The sequence below is a fragment of the Chelonoidis abingdonii genome, chromosome 2 (genome assembly GCF_003597395.2).
Source record: "Chelonoidis abingdonii isolate Lonesome George chromosome 2, CheloAbing_2.0, whole genome shotgun sequence".
Classification (NCBI taxonomy): Eukaryota; Metazoa; Chordata; order Testudines; family Testudinidae; genus Chelonoidis; species Chelonoidis abingdonii.
In genome coordinates this window covers 303,144,073-303,165,432 of record NC_133770.1, presented here as the reverse complement: position 1 = coordinate 303,165,432, position 21,360 = coordinate 303,144,073, and the positions used below count along the sequence as shown (strand labels likewise).

The window sequence follows — 21,360 nt, the reverse complement described above, 5'->3', positions numbered from 1 at the left end:
ACACACCGACCACACACGGAATCTCTCACACACACCAACCCCACAGGGAACCCCACACACACACACTGACCCCAGAGGGAACCCCCACACATACACCTCAACCCCACAGGGAGAGCCCTCACACACTCCAACCCCCTAGGGAGCTTCCCTGAGGGAGCCACCCTACACCCTGCACCATCCCCTCTCCTTCTGAAGGTGCATGGCTGGCAGCACCAAAGCTGAGCCCCAGAAGGAGCCATCTGTGTCCCCTCACCACCTCCCTCCTCTCACATACCCAGCAAGTCACTCTGGGGATCACAGATCTTGCTATCCTCCCTTCAGGGAGTGGATATCAAATTCTGGTGCAACGCACATCTTCTTCCTACCATCTCCCTGATTTCAGAGGGGGGTCCCTATTGTGCTGGGGGATTCGGGAACAATTGTAGGGGAAGAGTGGCTAGGCTGGTGCAGAGGACACTAGTTGGTTTGGGGACAAAGGAGGAAGCTGGAGGATCTTCCTGTTGCTGCTGCTGTTGAATTTCACATCAAAATGCTCTTTGGCCTAGCGAAAGGGGCCCTGGGCTGGCAGCGAGGCGAGAGCAAGTCTCACATCTTCCACTGACTGACCTTAGTATGTCTCTTCCCACCACAGCCTTTATTACTGAGCTAGGCCTACCCTTGTGCACAGGCAAGTATCCTTCCCCACCTTTCACTGTGCAGCTAACTAAGGGCTGAGCTGGGAGCAGAACCCAGGTTTCTGATAGGGCAGATCAAAAGTCCCACCTGCCTTTCAGAAAAAATATGGCAATTCTATGGGATTGGCTATGCCACCTCTAAAATGGGGCTACACATACATACTCACCTTCACTTTGAGATACACAGATGAATGAGCACTATGTCAATATAAAGCAACAGTAACAAATAGCATTGAGGAGTCAATAACCTTCAATCTTCTGCCCTAACAAATAGACTACACTCTCCTTCCAGCACCAGAAACAGAACTCAGGAATCCTAAGCCTATGGGTATGTCTGCACTGTATTCCTAGTCTGTGGTCCGACAGGTTTGTGTCCAAACCCCCTTACTACCCACACACTAAACTCTCATACATGCTTCTTTGAACCAGTTCTTGCTCGAATGGCTGAGTGTCTGGGTTAAAGCCCAAACTGGAATTCATGCACTTTGCAGTGAGGCTGCAGACAAGTTCACTTGAGCGGTGATAGGCCTCCATTGCCCTTCCCACAAGTTCTCCCAAGGAACAGACAAGCTCTTCCACAACTGACTGGGAAAGAATCCTAGAGCATCTCAGCACAAAAACCCATGGGTGTGTCCCCCAACACACACAGGAGAGTGCAGAAACAGTGAAGACACAGTAATGTGGGTAGGGCTTTGCTGTCGGAGTACTCATACGTGGGCCAGGATAACCCGAGAGCTCGAACCTGCGTGCCAACACCCAGGCTGACTGTGCAGAGTAGACATGCCCTGTGTGGCGTTCCGTCTATCAAAGAGTTAAATATGATGGAATTTCCCTGCCACAGTGGCTCTCCATCTCTGGATGTCTCCAGACCCAGACCCAGACACAATGCCATTTTCAAAGATGCTTCAGCCAAACAAAAGTAATTGGCTCAATACAGGAACAACTGGGTGAAATTTAATGGCCTTTGTCATACTGGAGGTCAGACTAGTCCACCCTTCAAATCTATGGAACAATTAATTTAAATAATGCTATTAAGGTTGAAAAAACAGGCACTCATAAATTAGGAAATGCCAGAATTAAGCTTGCCCCTGTGACAGCAGCATGATCCAGTCTTTAATTCCATGATCTCACAGTAGTTTTTTCTACATAATCCCTGCTTCATTCAGTGCCCATGGTGGATAGTGAGCAAGACTGGACTGTGTAAGCAGAACGATGCCCATTCCCACAAATGCTACCAAGTTGCTGGCTGCACTCAGGAGGACAGGAAACATGTGGGGACCATAAGGAGTGGCATGAATAGGGAGCTGAGGTCTTGTTACAGACCGCTTGTGTTATTTCTCTGGCCTGAATGCTGATTGCCATTCCTCCCAATTCAGTGATGTACCATTTGCTCCCTGCACTGGCCCGTCCACGCTTCAGAAGCTGGCTACTCATGGGAATTGAATCCTGCAGGACTCAGCAGTTTTTAAAGATTTTTTGAGGAGGGAGGGGTAGTGAGTCTTATTATTATTTACTATCAGAGGCCCTCGTAGTCCCCGTGATGGACAGGACCCCACTGTGCTAGGTACAAACACAGAACAAAAAGACAGTCCCTGCCCTAGAGAGCTTGCAGTGTAAGAGTATGTCTGGTGACTGCAGCTCCTGTAAACACACCTGAGTTAGGGTTCATCTAGCTAGTGCGAACATTGGAGCAGCAAAGCTGTGGCATGTGCACTTGAGCGCGGGCTAGCCCCACACGTAATTACCCACAGGTCTGGATGGGCTTGTACAGCCCACATTGCCATGTACACTGCCGCCGCATCTTCACTGCTCCAGTACCCAAGCAAGCTACATTAAACGTAGCTTGGATATGTCTCCATAAGCTATAATCACTTCCTGAATCATGATTTCAGTGTAGTCATACCCTCAGCCTAAAACTAGAAACAACAGGGGGATACAGACCAAAGGTGAAGTACAAGAAAACAATGAGTCACTTTTTGTCAGCATGCTAGGCAGTGGTTGCAGGGTCTCTGGGGATGAGCTAGTCTTGTGCCGGACTTCTCTTCCCATATTCAGGAAAGAGGGCAAGGAAGTAGAAAGTGACTTCGTGCTCAAAGGCCAACTGATCAGCCAGTGGGGCAGCAAGGCAGACAGGGAATAGGGGCTCTCTGCCCACTTGGGGCGTGGGGTTGTCTCAGTGCTGGAGAGATCAGTGCAGCAGCAGTCTGAGTCGTTAAGGTATGACTGAAGGTTAATGATATTAGTTCAACTGCAAGCTCACTGGGGCAGGGAAGTTTTGTTCTGTGTTTGTATAGCTCCTAGCACAATGGGGCCCCAATCCCTGACTGGGAGCCCTAGGCAAGACAGCAATACAAAAAAATAATCATCTTCATAATTAGATATCAGAGCCATGCCTGCAGCCCACAATCAGCACCCCCCAGCACTATACCTTGCCGTTTCACAGAAGCTGGGCTCTTACCTCCAGGAGCTTGTCCCCGACACGGACTCCTGCTCGGGCTGCAGGGCCCTCTTCTGACACACGGGAAATAAAGATGCCCTGGAATCAAAGTGTCATGTTAGCAAGAGGAGAGCAGGCCCCTCACCGCAGAAGTTGATGTTACCGGGGAAGCAGAGAAGGAGGAATTCCCCCTCCTGGTGGTGTATATTATTGGGAGGGGAATGCCCAGGCCTAGGAGGAATGGTGCTGTCTCTGGTTACTACATTGTGACCACAGGGAAGCGCTGGTGGTTCAGCCCAGAACCCACACTCCAGAGATGACACCTTCCCCCCCTGCTCAGCCCTACCAGACTCCTGCTTTCAAGAGGGGCTAAGGCGAGCCCTGCCTTGCCATATGTGCCCCCAACACATCCACAGAGCAGGCCCAGCACACACAGCGGTCAGGCACTGCCATGATGGGGCCCACCTCACTTCTAGATAGACAGATCCTGCCCTAGAGCAGGCAGGCACTTTCCCACTTGGGCAGCCCAGCTCCTTACCTCGTCATCACCCTTGTAGGGAGTGGAGCCTTTGCCCCCTGCAATGCTGATGCCCAGCCCCCCTGTCTGCCGCAGGATAGTCAGGGTCAGCTGCAAGCAAAATGGAAACAGATCACAGCTCAATGCAGAGCGGATGCCAAAAAAACAGCTTGAGGAGTAAGGAGGGTGGCGTGTACAAGAGCGCATGCAAGCTGGCATGCACACCAGCACACATGAATACAACTGTGAGTTTTGTTTGTGTGTGTGCATGGCTGCTCATGTATTTGTGAAAAGCAGAAGGGCTGATGGTGGATGGGGTGGCGGCCACATCTGGTTGTTAGTGCCCAAAGCCATGGCATCAATCAGCCCCTTCTCCATGGATCTGTCCCTAACCTTTAGCCCAAGCCCCAACCAAGCCCCAAACATATCAGACACTGAGGCCAACACCACAGCAAACTGAAAAGCAGTGGATGTGGCAGGAGACTCGGGGTGGTATGGAGGGACTGAACAGAAGTTGTGGGGGACTTGGAGAAGTCAGGGGTGACTGAACGGAAGCTGGGGGGTTGACAAGGGGTAGAATTGAGCCAAATGGCGAGTGACAGGAGCCAGAGATGGGAGACTTAAGATTCTCCCAATCTTAGTCTCCTTTCCTTTGGGGTCCAATTCTATGCAGATGCTGCGAAATTAAGGGCCCCTCCGGACTCTAACATGGCCTGCACTTGGCTCGCGCACACAGAGCAACACCAATGCATAGGCCTGATCAAATTACCCCCCTTGCCCTACTGGCTGCAAACAGGATGAGGTAGCTGCCTCCTCTTCTCTCCTCAGAGACAGGCAGACTCAGGATTCTGACTGGGGCATTCAACAGCCTCCTTCCTTCTCAGCTCTCCCATTCCCCCGTCCCACCTGCTTAGCACTCTCCCTAGCCCTGAGAGCAGTTTGTACTGTGTCTGGGCCTCAGCTGGCTATGCCTAAATCCAGGGCCAGTAGAAAGTGCTGTGTGAGGAGGTGTTTGGTTCACACTCCCTCAGTGACAGGGAAAGGAGGTGCTCCTGGGGCTTGCTGAGTGTCATAGGCCCAAGGAGCCAGGTGAGGAGAGCCCACTGGACAGTGGTGATGGAAATGCACAGAGAGCCCCTGGGGAGAGAAGGGTGCTGGTGCGGGAGGAAGGAAATGGGAAGAAATTTGCTGCCTTCCAGATGTTACTTCTCTGGAAACAAAGTCTAGAGCAGAGAAAGGCTGCTGCAGAGGCAACAAGCTCTAAGAGCACACACAGCTGGGGCCATCCCCAGAGACCGCACCGAGGTGGGAGGCCAGAGCAGATTGGGCCATCTTCTCTGGTAGCCTGTTTCTGGCATGGTCCCTGCTAGGTGCTTCTCAGAGATATGTCATGGCAAGGGAACCACTGAATCTTGCCTGCCTAAGACTGGGGTAGCCAAGGTGCAAGGCGTAGGGACCTTGGAGTTCTCAGAAAAGTCCACTTCACACAGCTTCAGCGGCAGCTCAGTGCATGATGTGAGCAGTGTGTGCAGAACTGGAGTTTACGGACTGAAGTTGCTTCATGGCTGCCATCTGTTTAAGTTCCATGGTGCTTTGACAGACGTGGCCTCGGGAAAGCTGCCTGATCAGTCACGGAAGGCTTACAGCCCAGTAAGCCACTAGGCAAATGAGGTCTCTGTCTCTGCTCTCTCTGTTTCCTCTGCCATTTTCTCACTTTCCTGTATTTCTGCTCCCAGTTCTGGTTCTAACAGGAATGAACTCTGTGCAGCCTCCAGCCACAGTGCCTTGTTATACTAATCTCAAGAGCAGAGGTCAAATGGATTAAAAATCAGCTGACAGATAAGTGGGGAATTATCAAATGGGGGTGTTTCTAGTGGCATTCCCCAGGGATCAATACTTAGTCTGACACTATTCACCATGTTTATCAACAATGTGCAAATCAGTATTAACTCACTACTGCTATAATAGGTGGATGAGTCAAAGACTAGAGGAGTGGCAAATAATGCTTTAGCCAAACACAAGTTATTGGGCTCCATATAGTGATAACCGAGTGAACTTTAAGACCTTGTGATATACAGATTAGACTACACAATCCAATAGTCCTTTCTAGCCTTAAATTCTGCTAATCTGTGAGGACAGAGCAGCGATACAAACTGATCTGGCTGCCTTGGTAACCTGGGCCCACTCAAACAAAATGTTTTTTAATATGGCTAAATGCAAACCAGGAATGCAGACCACACCAACAGAGTACGGGGGAGGGATAGCTCAGTGGTTTGAGCATTGGCCGGCTAAACCCAACGTTGTGAGCTCAATCCTTGAGGGGGCCACTTAGGGATCTCGGGCAAAAATTGGTCCTGCTAGTGAAGGCAGGGGGCTGGACTCAATAACCTTTTGAGGTCCCTTCCAGTTCTAAGAGATTGGTATACCTCCAATTATTACCTAGCAGGGAATTACAGCCTAGAAAGCATGACTCCAAAGGACTAAGGAGTCATAGTAGACAAGCAACAGAGCATAAGCCCCCAGTGGGATGCTGGAGTTAAAAAGGCTAATGTGATCCTGTATAAACAGAGAGTAGGGAGATGATTTTACCCTCTGTGTGGCTCCAGTGAGACCAGTACAAGAATAGTTGGTACAATTCTGGTATCCAGGTTTGCAAAAATGTTTTTAAAAAATTGAAGAGGCTGCAGAATAGAGCCGCAAGAATGATTCAAGGGCTGGAGAAAATGCCTGACATGGAGACTTTTTTACAAAAGTGACTGAGTGCAAGGGTTGATTACCATGTATATGTACTGTCATGGGGAGAAAATCCCAGATACTAAAGGGCACTTCAATCTAGCAGAGAAAGGTAGAAAATCAACCCATGACCAGCAGCCGAAGTCAGACAAATTCAACTTGGACATTAGGCACAAATGTTTAAAAATTAAATATGATTAATTACTAGAATAAACTATGAAACGACATAGTGGATTCTCTGTCTCTTGCTGTGTCCCAAGCCCGGATGACCTTCTGGAACAGATGTTTCAGTCAGACACAAGTCACAGGGCTTGATAAATGGGTAACTGGGTGAAATTCAGTGGCCTGTGATATACAGACGGTTACACTAGATGTTCAAAAGGGCCCTCTGGCCTTAAACTCTGTAAGTCTTAAGCTATTGCCATTAATACTCTAAGTAGGGGGGGGAAACCCTCCCTCCCCTGCAACTAATTCTACAGCAAGTGAAAGCGACACAGGGCCAAGAGGAGCTAGAGATCATGGCAGGAAATAAACGAGTGAGATTCAACCTGGATACAAGCAGCGCATACACCCCCGAGAGAGAAAGCAAACCCACAATTCCCAATGGAAAGAAGATCCTTAGACCACAGAGGCAGCCACCAGACAAAGATGGGGTAGCAGCAAGATGGTGCAGAATTTGCAACAGGGTAAAGCAGCTAGAAAAGCCAAGGGGATTGTGGGAGCAGGGAGGGACCAGCCTCATTCTCTCTCCAGCTCTGGAGAGACACTACCCCCCATCCCCACAGGGATCCTGTGCTCAGCTTCAGATCCCTCAGTCCCACACCTCCTGCCCTGGGACAGGAAGAGGAGAGTCTTTCTCTGTCTGCTCTGGGGAGGCCTCAACTGGATACCCCATTCAGCTCTGGATACCAGGTGAGATACTGAAGGAGCGGAGGGTGCTCAGAGAAGAGCCAGGAAACAGCTCAGGGACCAGAAAGATTGACTCACCAGGAGAGATTAGAAGAGCTAAATCTGTTTGGCTTTGCTAAGCAACAACTAAAGGGGACATGACGACAGGCTGGAAATATCAGAAGTATGTGATCAGTGGAGACGTGGGAGCTTATCGCTTGGGCTGTTTAGAACTAGACTAAAGCAAACAATCGAAAAGCTAAACAAGAGTGAACGATCCTGCTCTGGCCCCAGAGATGGGACGTGGTGGGGAATTTCCCACTCTAGCCAGACTGGATCAGACCAATGGTCCACTTAGCCCAGTATCCTGTCTCTGATAGTGGCCAGTGCCAGATGTTTCAGAGGGAATGAACAGAGCTGGGCAATTATCAAGTGATCCATTCCCGTGTGCGCCTCCCCGTCCCTGCTTCTGGCATTCAGAGGCTGAGGGACATCCAGAGCTGGGGTTGTGTCCCTGACCATCCTGGCTAACAGCCATTGATGGACCTATCTTCCATGAATTTGGCTAATTCTTTTTGGAACCCCGTTATACTTTGGGCCTTCACAATATCCCATGACAATGAGTTTCACAGGTTGACTGTGTGATGTGTGAAGAAATACTTCCTTTTGTTTTAAACCTGCTGCCTATTCATTTCATTGGGTGACCCCTAGTTCTTGTGTTATGTGAAGGGATAAATGACAAGTCCCTATTCACTTTCTCTGTAGGTTTTAGATTTTATAAACTTCTATCATTTCCATCCTTAGGCCTCTCTTTTTAATCTCCCTTCCTATGGATACCGTTCCATACCCCTAATCATTTTTGTTGCCCTTCTCTGTACTTTTCCCAATTCTAACTTTTTTGAGACGGGGCAACCAGAACAGCATGCAGTATTCAAGGTGTGGGCGTACCACTGATTAATATAATGGCAATGTATTTTCTGTCTTATCTATCCCTTTCCTAATGGTTCCTAATGTTATCTTAGCTTTTCTGACTGCTGCTACACACTGAATAGATGTTTTCAGAGAACAATCCCACTTGAACAGCCGAGTATATACTTGGGTAGCTGGCCTGAGCCAACGTCCATGCTGCCATGGCCACACTATTTTAGGCAATAGCTCAGTGGTTCTCCACGGGGGATACTCAGTGGTCTTCTGGGGGTACAGTAACTCATTTAGATATTTGCCTAGTTTTACAACAGGCTGCATAAAAAGCACTAGCAAAGTCAGTACAAACTAAAATTTCATTCAGTCAGTGACTGTTTATACTGCTCTATATACTATACACTGCAATGTAAGTTCAATATTTATATTCCAACTGAATTATTTTATAATATGGTAAAAATAAGGAAGTAAGCATTTTTTCAGTAATAGTGTGCTGTGACATTTTTGTAAGCAAGTAGTTTTTAAGTGAGGTGAAACTTGAGGGTACATGAGACAAATCAGACTCCTGAAAGGGGTGCAGTAGTCTGGAAGAGCTGAGAGCCACTGCAGTAGCTCAAGTAACACCCCCATATGTATGCCTATCCCCACTTTGAATCACACCTCCCACCTGCTGTGCAGCGGTACCCTATATTCTTTATTCCTTTTAGAGGTTGCTTTGTGTTATCACTCTTGTTCTTGGTTTGTAGGGAACAAACATTCACAATAAAGGGCTGGTGAGCAGGGAATGGAAGTGCCAACCGATCCTGCTCCCTCAAACTGGCACTAAGGGGACAGAGAGCAGCCCAGCTGCCTGCACAAGCCAGTAATGGAGAGCAGCATCTAATGAGGACAGGATCTGGGTTCAATAATGCTAGGTGCCCAGGGGTATCTCTGTAGATCTCCTCAAAGCTGCTCCAGGGCCAGAGACAACTTTTTCTTTTTATTGGAGAGCGGCTATAGTTAAAAGATAATAAAATTATAGCTGCTGTGTACACTTTAAAGAATAGTTTTGTACCACACCTAAATTTATTTAGTTTTTCTGTTCCAAACGCAGTGCAATCCGTGTGTTACTAAAAGCCTCCAGATGCCTAAGCTCCTGGGGTCTGTTGCTCCTGCCCATGACAGCACTGTGGACCTATTGTTATATGCTAACCCATAGGTTTGAGAAATCCCAATCATCATGATCTGCCGGTTTTTGATATTCCAAGGTCTTGTTTACAATCTCCCTAACGAACAAGTGAGGAGCCCCCTGCCCCCAGCTGTTTGCTAGAGCCCTTTGGAACTCACTGCAGAGGAATGGAGGCAAAGCAAGAGGAAGAAAAAGTCTGAGTTCCACCTAGATAGAAATAGAGCTATTCTCAGGGTCACTTTGAGCAGCAAGAGAAGCAAGGAACAGTGCTAATTAGAGAGGACGCCAAGCTCATGATGCCTGCAAGCAGAGGCTGCCCCACAAGGAAGGCTGCTCAGATGGTAAGAGGACAAAGGGGCAGGCTCACCAGACAATAGCAAGTGTCCAACTCTGTACGGGAGACCAGTCTAGACCTCTCAGTCACATGGCAAGTTCAAGAATTATGGACAAGAGAAGCTAGTGCTTCCTGCAGCAGGATCCTCAGAGCTCCTAGTGCTGACACTTGGGTAGACCCACATGCTGGTAAAGTCTGTTCTTGACAGGAATCTAGAGGAAAAACTGCAGGGAGGTGGGCTGGGCAGCTGTGATGGCTGATAGGACAGACATTCATGAATGAGCTTCTCCGGTCTGAATGAGGAGCATCCGACCTCTCAAAGTGGTGACAAACTAGGGATTGGACCCAGACTGCAGTGTCTTTGCCCTTCCTTAGCAGAGAAAGTGGGACAACAACCCCTATTTCCAGGAGTTTCTACTAATTTATTTATTGGCTTTTCCTTGACTCCCATGAGTCACCCAGACAATAGTCAACTTGTCCTCACGAGTCCCTTTGCAGGGAGGCAGTAGAGGTCCAGATTCTCAAAAGAAGTTAAGGCTCCACACTTCCCTTGAAATCAATGGGAGTTGGGCACATAAATACCTTTGAGGATCTGGGCCATACTCCCTGCTTTACGAATTCATAGAATTTAGGACCAGAAAGGAGAAATATGTTCCTATAGGCTGACCTCCTGTAGCGCGCACATCAGAGAACTTTACCCAGGCACTCCCGCATCCAGCCCAGTAACTTGTAGTTAAACTAGTGTGTCTTTTAGAACAACATTCAATCTTGATTTAAAGAATTCAAGTGATGGAGAATTTATTACAGCACTTGATAAATTGTTCCACTGGTTCTTGTTGATGAACTGAGGAATAGTTGGGGAATTGACTTGCCCAAGCTCACGATTAGCAGTATGGAAAACATTTTATAAGAAAGGAGATTGAGAGGAATGGGACTAATTATTTTAGAAAGGAGACAAATCACAGTGGACATGATAAAAGTATGTAAAATAATGGCCTAGAGAAAGTAGAGGCGCTTCTATTTCCCTGTCTCACAACAACAAAGGAACATACAATGACATTGGAAGGTGGCTAATTCAGTTATAAAAGAAAATATTCTCTCACCACCTGTAATTTAACTGAGGAACTCACTGCTACAGGATGTCTCTGAGACTAAGAACTTATAAGACTCAAAGAGCAATGAGATGTATATGGTAACAATATCCGTTGATGTAAAGAAAAAGGTTTCGGAAGGGAGATAAAACCTCCTATTTCAGGGCTACAGTCCTGGTACTGACTGCTGAGAGATGGGAGACTGGACTAGTTGAATCCTGAGTCTGATCCACTGTGGCAAGTCCTGTGCTCCACGGCTGGGGCAGGAGATTTTTGTATCAGTGCCTGGTTCGTGGACACAGGCCAGCATCTTTGTCCCAAGATTCTGACACTATTTTATGCAGATTCTGAGGCCTAGTCTACACTAGGAAATTATGTCTGCATAGCTACAACTCTGTCTGTGAAAAATCCACAAGCCTGAGAGATGTAGCTATATCAACAACACTAATTCTTCCATGGACCTAGCAACTGCCTCATGGGAAGGTGAATTACATATTCCAACAGGAGACTCCTTCCCATCGGCATAGGTAGCGTCTACACCGAAGTGCTATGGCAACAGTGATGCAGCTGTGTTGCATAGTCTTATACTACCCTCAAAACCATATTATCTGAGCACCTACCACGTGTGCATTAAGTGACATGACTAACATTGGTCATGTGTAACTCGTTGTGTCTCATCCTCTCCCCAAGGTAGAGCTGTGCAGAGAGTGGAGTGTTTTGACAGAGTTGGGGGTTTTAAAAAAGGCTGCGGTGTGTTTATGTTAAAGAAGCTAACTGGCCAAGTGTAGCTAGGACACTGAGCAGAAGGTGGGGAGATCTGTAATAATCCTTAGTTCCTTGGAAGTTTTTTCCAGTCTGGGACCAGACCCTGAGAAAGCTTTGTTTCCTGCAAATGCTTACCCCATTCACCGCATAAACTGGAAGCCACCAGAGCCCCCACCACACTAGATCTAATCCCATGCAGGTATGGGTTCGGGGAGGGAAGCAATGGAATAATATACACCTTTACAAATATTTGCACTGTAAAAATTTTACAAGAAATAGTATTTTTTCAATTAATCTCATACAAGTACTGTTATGAAAGTGCAACTTACAATTGTACAGTTTTTGGTTACATCATTTTATTTGAGTGCAGTTATGTAATACTTTAGAGCCTAAAAGTCCACTCAGTCCTACTTCTTGTTCAGACAATAGCTAAGACAACCAAGTTTGTTTACATTTATGGAAGATAATGCTGCCCGCTTATTTACAATGTCACCAGAAAGCGAGAACAGGTATCTGCATGGCACTTTTGTAGCCAGCATTGCAAGGTATTTACATGCCAAATATACTAAACATTTGTATGCTCCTTCATAAGAACATAAGAACGGCCGTACCGGGTTAGACCAAAGGTCCATCTAGCCCAGTATCTGTCTATCGACAGTGGCCAATGCCAGGTGCCCCAGAGAGTGAACCTAACAGGCACGATCAAGTGATCTCTCTCTTTCATGCCATTCATCTCTCTGACAGAGGCAGGGACCACATTCCTTACTCATCCTGGCCAAAGCCATTTATTGCTTAAACACCATGAATTTATCCAGTCTCTTTTAAATGCTGTTATAGTTCCGCCTTTCACAACCTCTTCAGGTAAGGAGTTCCACAAGTTGACTGTGCGTCTGTTGAAAGAACTTCTCCTTATTTGTTTAACAAACCTGCTGCCTATTAATTCATTGATACTCTAGTTCTCTGTATTATGCGGAATAAGTAAATTAATCTTTTCCTTATCCACTTTACACCACTCATGATTTCTATATACCTCTATCTATCCCCCAGTCATCCTCTTTTCCAAGCTGAAGAAGCCTAGCCTCTTTAATCTTCTCAATATGGGACCCCTCTTCCAAACCCCTATCAGTTTAGTTGCCCTTTTCTGAACCTTTTTCGTAGTGCCCAGTATATCTTTTTAAGGTAAGGAGACCACATCTGTACACAGTATTCGAAATGTGGGTGTACCATGGATTTATATAAGGGCAATAATATATTCTCAGTCTTATTCTCTATCCCCTTTTTAATGATTCCTAACATTCTGTTTCATGCTTCGGCTGCCATTCCAGAGGACATGCTTCTATGCTGATGACGCTTGTTAAAAAAAATAATGCGCTAGTTAAATTTCTGACTCAACTCCTTGGGTGAGAATTATGTTTCCTGCTGTTTTACTCACATTCTGCCATATATTTCACATTATAGCAGTCTCAGATGACGACTCAGCACATGTTGTTCATTTTAAGAAGAGTTTCACTGTAGATTTGACAGAATGCAAAGAAGGTATCAATGTGAGACTTCTAAAGATAGCTAAAGCACTCGAGCCAAGATTTAAGAATCTGAAATGCCTTCCAAAATCTGAGATAGAGAAGGTATGGAGCGTGCTTTCAGAAGTCTTAAAAGAGCAACACTCCGATGCAGAAACTACAGAACCCAAATCACCAAAAAAGAAAACCAACCTTCTGCTGGTGGCATCTGACTCAGATGATGAAAATGAACATGCGTCAGTCTTCTCTGCTTTGGATTGTTATCAGGCACAACCCGTCACCAGCTTGGACGCATGTCCGCAGGAATAGTGGTTGAAGCATGAAAGGACATATGAATCTTTAGCGCATCTGGCATGTAAATATTTTGCAATGCCAGCTACAATAGTGCCACACAAACACCTGTTCTCACTTTCAGGTAACATCGTGAACAAGAAGGGGGCAGCATTATGTCTCGCAAATATAAACAAACTTGTTTGTCTCAGCAATTGGCTGAACAAGAAATAGGACTGAGTGGACTTGTAGTCTCTAAAGTTTTACATTGTTTTATTTTTGAACGCAGTTTTTTGTAAGTTCAACTTTCATGATAAAGAGATTGCACTACAATACTTGCATTAGGTGAATTGAAAAACTTTTTTACAGTGCAAATATTTGTAATAAAAAAATATAAAGTGGGCACTGTATACTTTGTATTCTGTTATGATTGAAATCAATACATTCGAAAATGTAGAAAACATCCAAAATATTTAAATAAATGGTATTCTATTAGTGTTTAACAGTGCAATTCATTTTTTTAATCGCTTGACATCCCTAGTTATTAGCTCTCCTTCCTCCCCCACTTTTTCTCTCTCTTGCTCCTAATGTATTTAAAGAACCTCTTATCACCTTTTATGTCCCTGGCTAGGTGTAACTCATTTTGTGCCTTAGCATTTCTGATTTTGTCCCTACCTGCTTATGCTATTCTTTTGTGTTCCTCCTTAGCAATTCATCCATGTTTCCACTCTTGTAAGACTCCTTCTTGATTTTCAGGTCATCAAAAAGCCCCTGAGGGAGTTATAATGGCCTGTTACTCATCGTTCCCTTGGATCAGAATAGTGGGCAGTTATGCATTTAACATTGTCTCTTTGAGAAACTGCCAGATCTTCTGAACTCCTTTATCCCTTACCTCCCAGTTCTCTCAGCTTGTTAAAGCGTTTTGGTTGTATGTGGTTTTTGTTTGTTTGTTTGTTTGTTTATTTTTTTTTTTGAGTCCACTGTCTTTATTCTACTGCTCTCACCTTGTCCTTTCCCTTGAATCGTGAAATTGATCATTTCATGTTCCTTTTCACCCAAATTATCTTTCACCTTCCTATAATCCCACACAGAGTTAACAAGCTTGATCTTCAAACTAGTTAGGGTGTTTGCCCCACTACTTCTCTTGGGAGGCTGTTCCAGAATCTCGCTCCTTTGAACCTTCTTCTAATTTCCAGCCTCAATTTATTCATGACCAGTTTATCCCTATTTGTTCTTCCATTCACTTTTTGCTCTAGCTTAGGCAGCTCTTTTCCTTCCCTGGTGATTAGCCCCCTGTTGTATTTATAGAGAGCAATCAGATCCCCTCTCAGCCTTCATTTTGCTAAGCTAAAGAAGCCAAGGTCTCAGACTACTCTTGTGAGACAGGCTTCCCATGGCCCTGAGCATCCTAGCAGCCCTTCTCACACCCCTTCCAGTCTGGATTAACCTTCTTGAGAACAGGCTCCAGAGCGGCAGACAGTATTCTAAATGCCAAGTTATACACCTAGGAACACTGAATGCATGCCAGACCTAGGGACTGGGGGACTGCATCATGGAAGGCAGTGACAAGCACTGAACATGACCTGCCAGTGAGATGCTGTGGCAAAACAGGCTAATATGATCCTTGGGTATACAAAGAAACGACACGGAGTAGGGTGATTTACTGGAGAAAATGCTTTGGAGTGAGAGATGTAAAGAGCTCAATCTGTTTATCTTATCAAAAATAAGAGTGAGAAGTGACTTGGTTAGTCTACAACTACCTATAGGGGGAGACTGGCCTCTGGAAACTTCCACTACATGCATCTGACAAAGTGGGTATTCACCCACAAAAGTTTATGCTCCAAAACGTCTGTTAGTCTGTAAGGTGCCACAGGACTCTTTGTTGCTTATATGGGGAGAAAATATCTGGTACTAAATGGCGAGCACAGGACGACACAAAACCCTGGCTGAAATAGCTAGACATTGAAGGCAGACAAATTCAAATTGGAAGTTAGGCTTTTTTTAAAAAAACAGCAAAAGAGATTAACCACTGGAACAGACTCCCAAGGGAAGTGGTGGATTCTCCATCTCTTGAAGTCTTCAAATCCAGACTGGATGCTTCTCTGGAAGCTGCTTTAGTCAAAACACAAATTATTAGGCTCAATACAGAAGTAACAGTGAAATTCTCTGTCCTGTATCATACAAGAGATGAGACCATTAGGAAATCTAATGGTCCTTTCAGGCCTTTAAAAAAAAAAAAAAAAAATCTATCAATCAACCCCCCGTTCAGGTGGACTGAAGATTTGTATCCCCAAGTTCCCAAAAACTGGCAGCATCCTCCACAGGCCTGTAGGTCCTACTGGACAGACTCCAGGGGTATAACTCCACCCTGCGGATCCAAACAAAGGGGGCATGGGAGGTTTGGTCCAAGGAAGGGAATTTATAATTGTGATGCCCAGCATGGGGCTTGCACTTGGGCACAAGACGATTATTTGCACCCAAGGTGACACATCTGAGCTATCCTTGCAGGAAGACGAACAAGGTTATTTTTAAAGGGGAGAATGATAACTGGCTTTTTTCTTCCGATTCCAAAACACCAGATGGGATTTTGCTCCAATTCACCGCCACTCAGAGGCTGAAATTGGAGAATCTCAGTCCTCAGGTGCGTGTGTCAGAGAGCTCTGAGCCTGCGAGAACAGAGAGTTTGAACAGAAATTGTCTAGCAGCCTTTAGCTACAGCAGGAGATTCCCAGCACGTCCTCTGCAGCTCACCTTGTGCTATTGGGAAAGCCCCCTATAGAAATAAGGATGCTTGCCAGGCCCCTGCCACCCACACAGCGAACACTACTGGTTCTCAGCTCTGTCCTTAGTGGGGAGAGGGCTATGGGGCAGTTCCAGATGGGTGACCAGGAGCCCCCCACACACCTGGCCTTGACAGCAAACATTCTCTCATACCCCTCTCTCCTCTGATTCTGGTCTCCAGATTAAGAAGCCTGAGTCAGTTACACAGGCTCTGGTGGAACACCCGGCTGACATTCTCCATCCAGACACGCTCTGTGGACCTTTTCTATTTCTGAGATAACATCTCTGAAACAGAGCAGCCTCACCACTTAGAACAGCAATATCTTGCCCTTCAGTTCCTCACAAACAGCCTGTCATGGAGCAGGGCAGCATCAGCTCCAAGAAATAGCTGTGGAAAAGGAAGCACAGAGAAAGGATGGGACTTGCCTAAGGTCTCGGAACTGGGTCAAAGCCAGAAGAAGAATCCAGATCTGACACAGTCTTGTGCTTTAACCACACATCATCCTGCCTGTAGCAGCAGAGTTCTATGAAACTGGGTTCCAGCTCCATAAGACACAGAAGTCTGGGCTAGATGGGGCCCCTAGCAGTTCTTCTGTTTCTCTTTGGTCTCATATGCCTGCCTAGACCCAACAGTTGTCTCCATGGAGGCAGGGGTAGATATCTATAGCCTCGGACTCCTGAGGCCACATAGTCTTTGGCCTGGATTAAAAGGAACCTCCGGCAGGTGAGGCTGCAGCACTGTCTTCTATCTCTGCTCATAACTTTCCTTCCTAGGCTGGAATTACATGCCTTCCTAGGCAGACATGGGTTTGGCATTTCTAGAGCACAAGACTGAGAACAAACCTCACACAACTGCAGCACTAGCTCAATATGGGTCGGGAGAGAACAGGCTGGAACTGGCCTGCACATGCTCTGCAGGAAGAGGGAGAAGCCATTCTGGCATCTTCTGTTCAGGGGGGCCAGCTGCCTCTCTCCAGGATGCTCTGCGGCTTCGCACTCCCAATGGCCTTGTTCCTGCATTTCCTTGAGGCTGCCACAGCTCTCTGGTGAAGGCCTCAGTGCTCAGCCAGGCCTGTTACCTACTGCAATAGGCTGTGACTGAAGCTGTCCCCACGCCCACCTGCGAGCACCAGTTGGGGCAGAACACAGCTGTTCATCCCCTGAGATCACTTCCCAGGGTGGCTACCTGCTCAGATGCTAGACAGGATCCTTAAGGCCCTGCCTGATCTGGGACCTGCTCTCATCCACCCACTGAGAGGCTCCTAACTCCTGGGGCTGAACATGCCAAGAGAGGTGCCCGAAGACCTTCCTCTCTGGGATTCACTCCCATTGACAGTTTCAGCAGAGCCAAGGCTGGTGCCCCAAAAGGCATCAGGCCAGGCACATGGGGCTCATGTCCAAATTTGGTTTTGCTTTCTCTGGCCTTTCCAGGTGCAGGTGCTAGAACTGTGACTCATGCACTGGAGGATTGCTGCCATTGGTGAGTCCTGGCCTGGTCCTGCAGATATAAAACCACTGTTTCCTTTTGGATCCCAAGGGACCCCCATGAGACCAGGCACAGTCAGTGTCTCTGTTCACATAGTAGTTTCCCTAGGGACACAACTTTTGGCTGAAGGCAAGTCCCATCCAGACCAGCTACGGCCATCAACTACCTGTTCTGAATTTAAGGATTCCCATCCTCTGGAAGTTACACTGCCCCTTCCCCAGCCTGGTGCTGCTTCCTATTACTGCTCCCTATTGCACATTAGGCCAAGAGAACATGGGACCCCAGCAGCAGGGGAAACAACTCGAGACAGCTCTTCCCAGAAGGGGAAGGGACCCGCTCAGGACCCCAACCCACTCCTTCCCCCAGCCACTATCTACCCTGCACAGTACCCCCTAGTGACTTTCATAAGCTCCGGGGAGTCAACCCAGCCCTACACTACATCCAGCTAGGACCCAGGCACTTTCATCAGTGATGCATGTTCAGTGTAGGCACAAGCCTCAGATGGAAAATGAGGGCAGAGGAAGAGCCGAAAAGGGCAGAGGGAGGGGAGGGAGAGCTCCCCTGGAGAAAACAGCCCTGAGCCTGGACTGATCTTATGCTGCCTTCTGACACCAACATGTGCCAGGTCCTCAGGAGGCTCCTGGAGGCAGCAGCAAGTGACTGCTCTGTACACAGCTGCACAGATAGGAAAAGGAAGCCCTAAGCCTGGGACAAGCAGGCATAAAACAGGAGGAACGAGAAGAGCAGAGCAAAGGGATAGTCAGGCTCAAAGCCTCCTGGGCTGGCAGTGAGATGGACCACAAAAGGGATTCGTCTCCCTTGATGGAGGGAAACGGGGGCCCCCCCATCACCAGGGGAAGCATCTCACCCAGGCGGTACACATTGCTAATGGACTCTCACCTTCAAGTGGCAGAGCAAAAGCTCCTTTACACAAGCCATTTAAACTAGACCGGACACAGCCATGTAGAATACAATGTAAGGACCAGTCTTGCCCTGGGCCCAAGACAGGGAGGATTTGAGGAGACAACAAACCAAATGAGACTGAAGAATCTATCTGGAACAAAGTGGTTTATGTGCTGAACAACCGAGCACAGACCCAATAGCTGGCTGTGGGAGCTTCCTGGATTCTGTGCCAGCCAGAGAAAAAGGTAGCCCCTGAGGTAACACATAGAAATCCTTGCCCCTCCCATTAGAAGTCATGCCTATATATGGGGCTTCTTCCTTGCAGAGGAGCTCACTTCAGCCCCACAGGCAGAGTCCCTGAGCCAGGGGAACATCCCCGCACACAGCATCCTTCAGGTCAGAACACATGCCCATTACTGGTGCCAAGAGAAAACCTGGCCCAAGAACACCTCCTGAATGATGTGTTCACACCCTGCTCCACAGCCTCACCCTAAGACACAGACAATACCTAGTGTTGATGTCCTGGCATTCAGTGCCTCATGCCACTCTCAAAGCTTCCGCCTGTGATTTCACCATATGAACTGCCTCTGCACTCAGTGCTCATTTATTCAGCAATCCTGGCACCCTGGGCTCCATTCGCTAGCAAGAAGGTTGGATTTTCTAGCTGACATTACTGCCAAGTTCATGGGGCCTGAGCACCTCACCGGCTCAGGCAGAGGGAGAGAGCATAGAGCTGGGATTTCCTGGGCTCCTACATCTTCAGCAGCAGCAGACTCTCCGCACCTGGAACTCAGTGTCAATCAGCAGGAAGGAAGGGCATTGAACCCAATAAGAGAGGAGATGAACACTCAAGCCTTACTCAACGGTGGGTGTATGTCTACATTGCAGTAAAATATGTGCAGCTGGCCTGGGCCAGCTGACTCGGACTCAGGGCTCAGGCTGTGGGGTTATAAAACTGCAATGTACACATTCAAGTTCAGGCTGCAGTCAAGTTCTAGGACCCTCCCGTCCATTGTGGGGTCCCAGAGACCAGGCTCCAGCCCAAGCCTGAGCATCTACACTGCAATTTTATAGTCCTGCAGCCCAAGCCCCATGAGTTTGAGTCAGCTGACGCAAGCCAGCCACAGCTGTGCTGCAGGTCTTTTATCACTATGTAAATGTACCCTGAGTGACAGGGAGGGAGGGATGTGTTGTCAGAACTTCCTCATTTGATGTGAAAGTCCTTCAATACTCCAGAGCCATGGAGACATCCTTGGGATACACTTCGAGAGGAGAACTGCTCAGAATCAGAGGACATCGAGCCTGCATCCTGCCCAAGGCCAACAACTCTTCAACATTTCCATAGAAAGAGCAGATTTCCCTTCTCTCCACTCCAAGAAACTCCTGCTCCTGTACTAGACAGAGGGGCTTGGCTACAAGCACAAGGGAGGGAGCAGATAGGGAAGTTCAAGGGGACACTTGCACCAGCAGCAATGCTAGCACTCGGATAGAGCACCCAGCTCCCGGGCGCTTGGCAGGGCACATGCTATACAATATGTAGATATTATCATTACAGCTGAAGCATTCTAGGTGCGAGCATTCAGTACTGAAACAGGGTCTGGCTGTTGGAAGTTCAGGTGGCATCCATCTCATTTCTGTACTCTGCCAGCTCCCAGCAGACCAAAGTGACCCCTGAGTGGGAATGGTGCAATAGGACTGACGGCAGGAGACATTCCAACAGCAGGGGCTGCGTATGTTACCTCGAAAATCAGGGAGAAACCTCCTCCTTCCCAGCCGTGGAGCTGGCTCCACTGCAGTGACAGTGGGAGAGCGACACTCCCCTGGGCTCAAGGAACAGGACAAACCCACTCAGAACGTGGTAACTGTCAGAAAGTTCATAGAGTGAGCCCTGGTAGTGAGAGGCAGAAGCTTGATCTGTGATACAGATGGGGCTCTGGAAAATTCCAGTGAGCTTGAAAGGCAGAGAAAATATCCCTCTGCTATCACCTGCTGCAAAAGTAACTCTTACAGCTACTTTCAGAATCGCTCTTGAAACATCATGAAGTCCTGAAGGGGGGCAGGAGAAGAGAGGACATTTCTGTAGTGCTTTCAGGAGCTTCCCTTAAACTGCCCTGAAGAATGAGTCACTGAACCACACGGTCACTTGGGCTGGGAGACACTTGCTTCAACCCCCACTCCTACTGCAGAGCACAGGCTCCTGAGTTACAGCCTCACCCTAGGTTACAAGCAGTCATTCCAAGCCCTTGTGCTCAGACACCACCTCCAACAGATTTCTCTGCTGCCTTAAAGCCCCCTTCACAAAAGGGGTGTTTCTTGCTCTTCTGCTCCCCACGCATCTGACTGGCTCCCCTCTTCCTTAGTGCAATGCAAGCAGGGATTGAACTCTCAACCCCCACAGGTTTCCTAAATTTCTCCCACCTCACCCCAGATCTGCAGCAGCCATTCTCACCTCAGTTATGGAAAGGCAGGGAAGGAGGGGAAAGATGGGGAAGAAACAATCATTGTGCATTTGTTATTTGTCACGTCCAGAAGCCACTTGTCCCGGACAGAGCAGAATTCCCCCTGCAACAATGACTCAGACTAGGAAGCAAATCAAGCAGGTGGGATGATTTCTGGCAGAGAGAGAATAGCAGGAGTGGTACAGACCTCTTCCTCCTCAATGCGAGCAGGCTCAATCAGCAGATTATTGGCTTGATCAAACGACACCCCCTGTTAGGACAGGAACCAGCAAAGAGGCATGCGGATTAGTGGAGCAAAAACCAAACCCACCACCATTACCGCCACCACCCAACTGCACACCGCTCAGAGACAGGCCCTGCCACACAGCACAGGGATAGATCTCCTCTCCCACACCACTCGCAACATTCACCTA

The 21,360-nt window shown here is 47.6% G+C and overlaps 1 protein-coding gene across 30 annotated transcripts in view; it reads right to left on the bottom strand.

Annotated features, from left to right (window-relative positions):
• The window catches only part of SCRIB (scribble planar cell polarity protein), a 212,188-nt gene that overhangs the window by 128,660 nt on the left and 62,168 nt on the right, over nucleotides 1–21,360 (bottom strand). For 28 of the 30 annotated variants that reach the window (XM_032762915.2, XM_075063333.1, XM_075063340.1 and 25 more), the window contains 3 exons: nucleotides 21,135–21,197; nucleotides 3,650–3,739; nucleotides 3,133–3,210 (listed from right to left, as the gene is read on the bottom strand). In XM_032762915.2, the coding sequence (XP_032618806.1) occupies nucleotides 3,133–3,210; nucleotides 3,650–3,739; nucleotides 21,135–21,197 (231 nt within the window). The remainder of the gene's footprint in view (nucleotides 1–3,132; nucleotides 3,211–3,649; nucleotides 3,740–21,134; nucleotides 21,198–21,360) is intronic. The other 2 variants (XM_075063332.1, XM_075063354.1) reach the window with 1 other exon arrangement.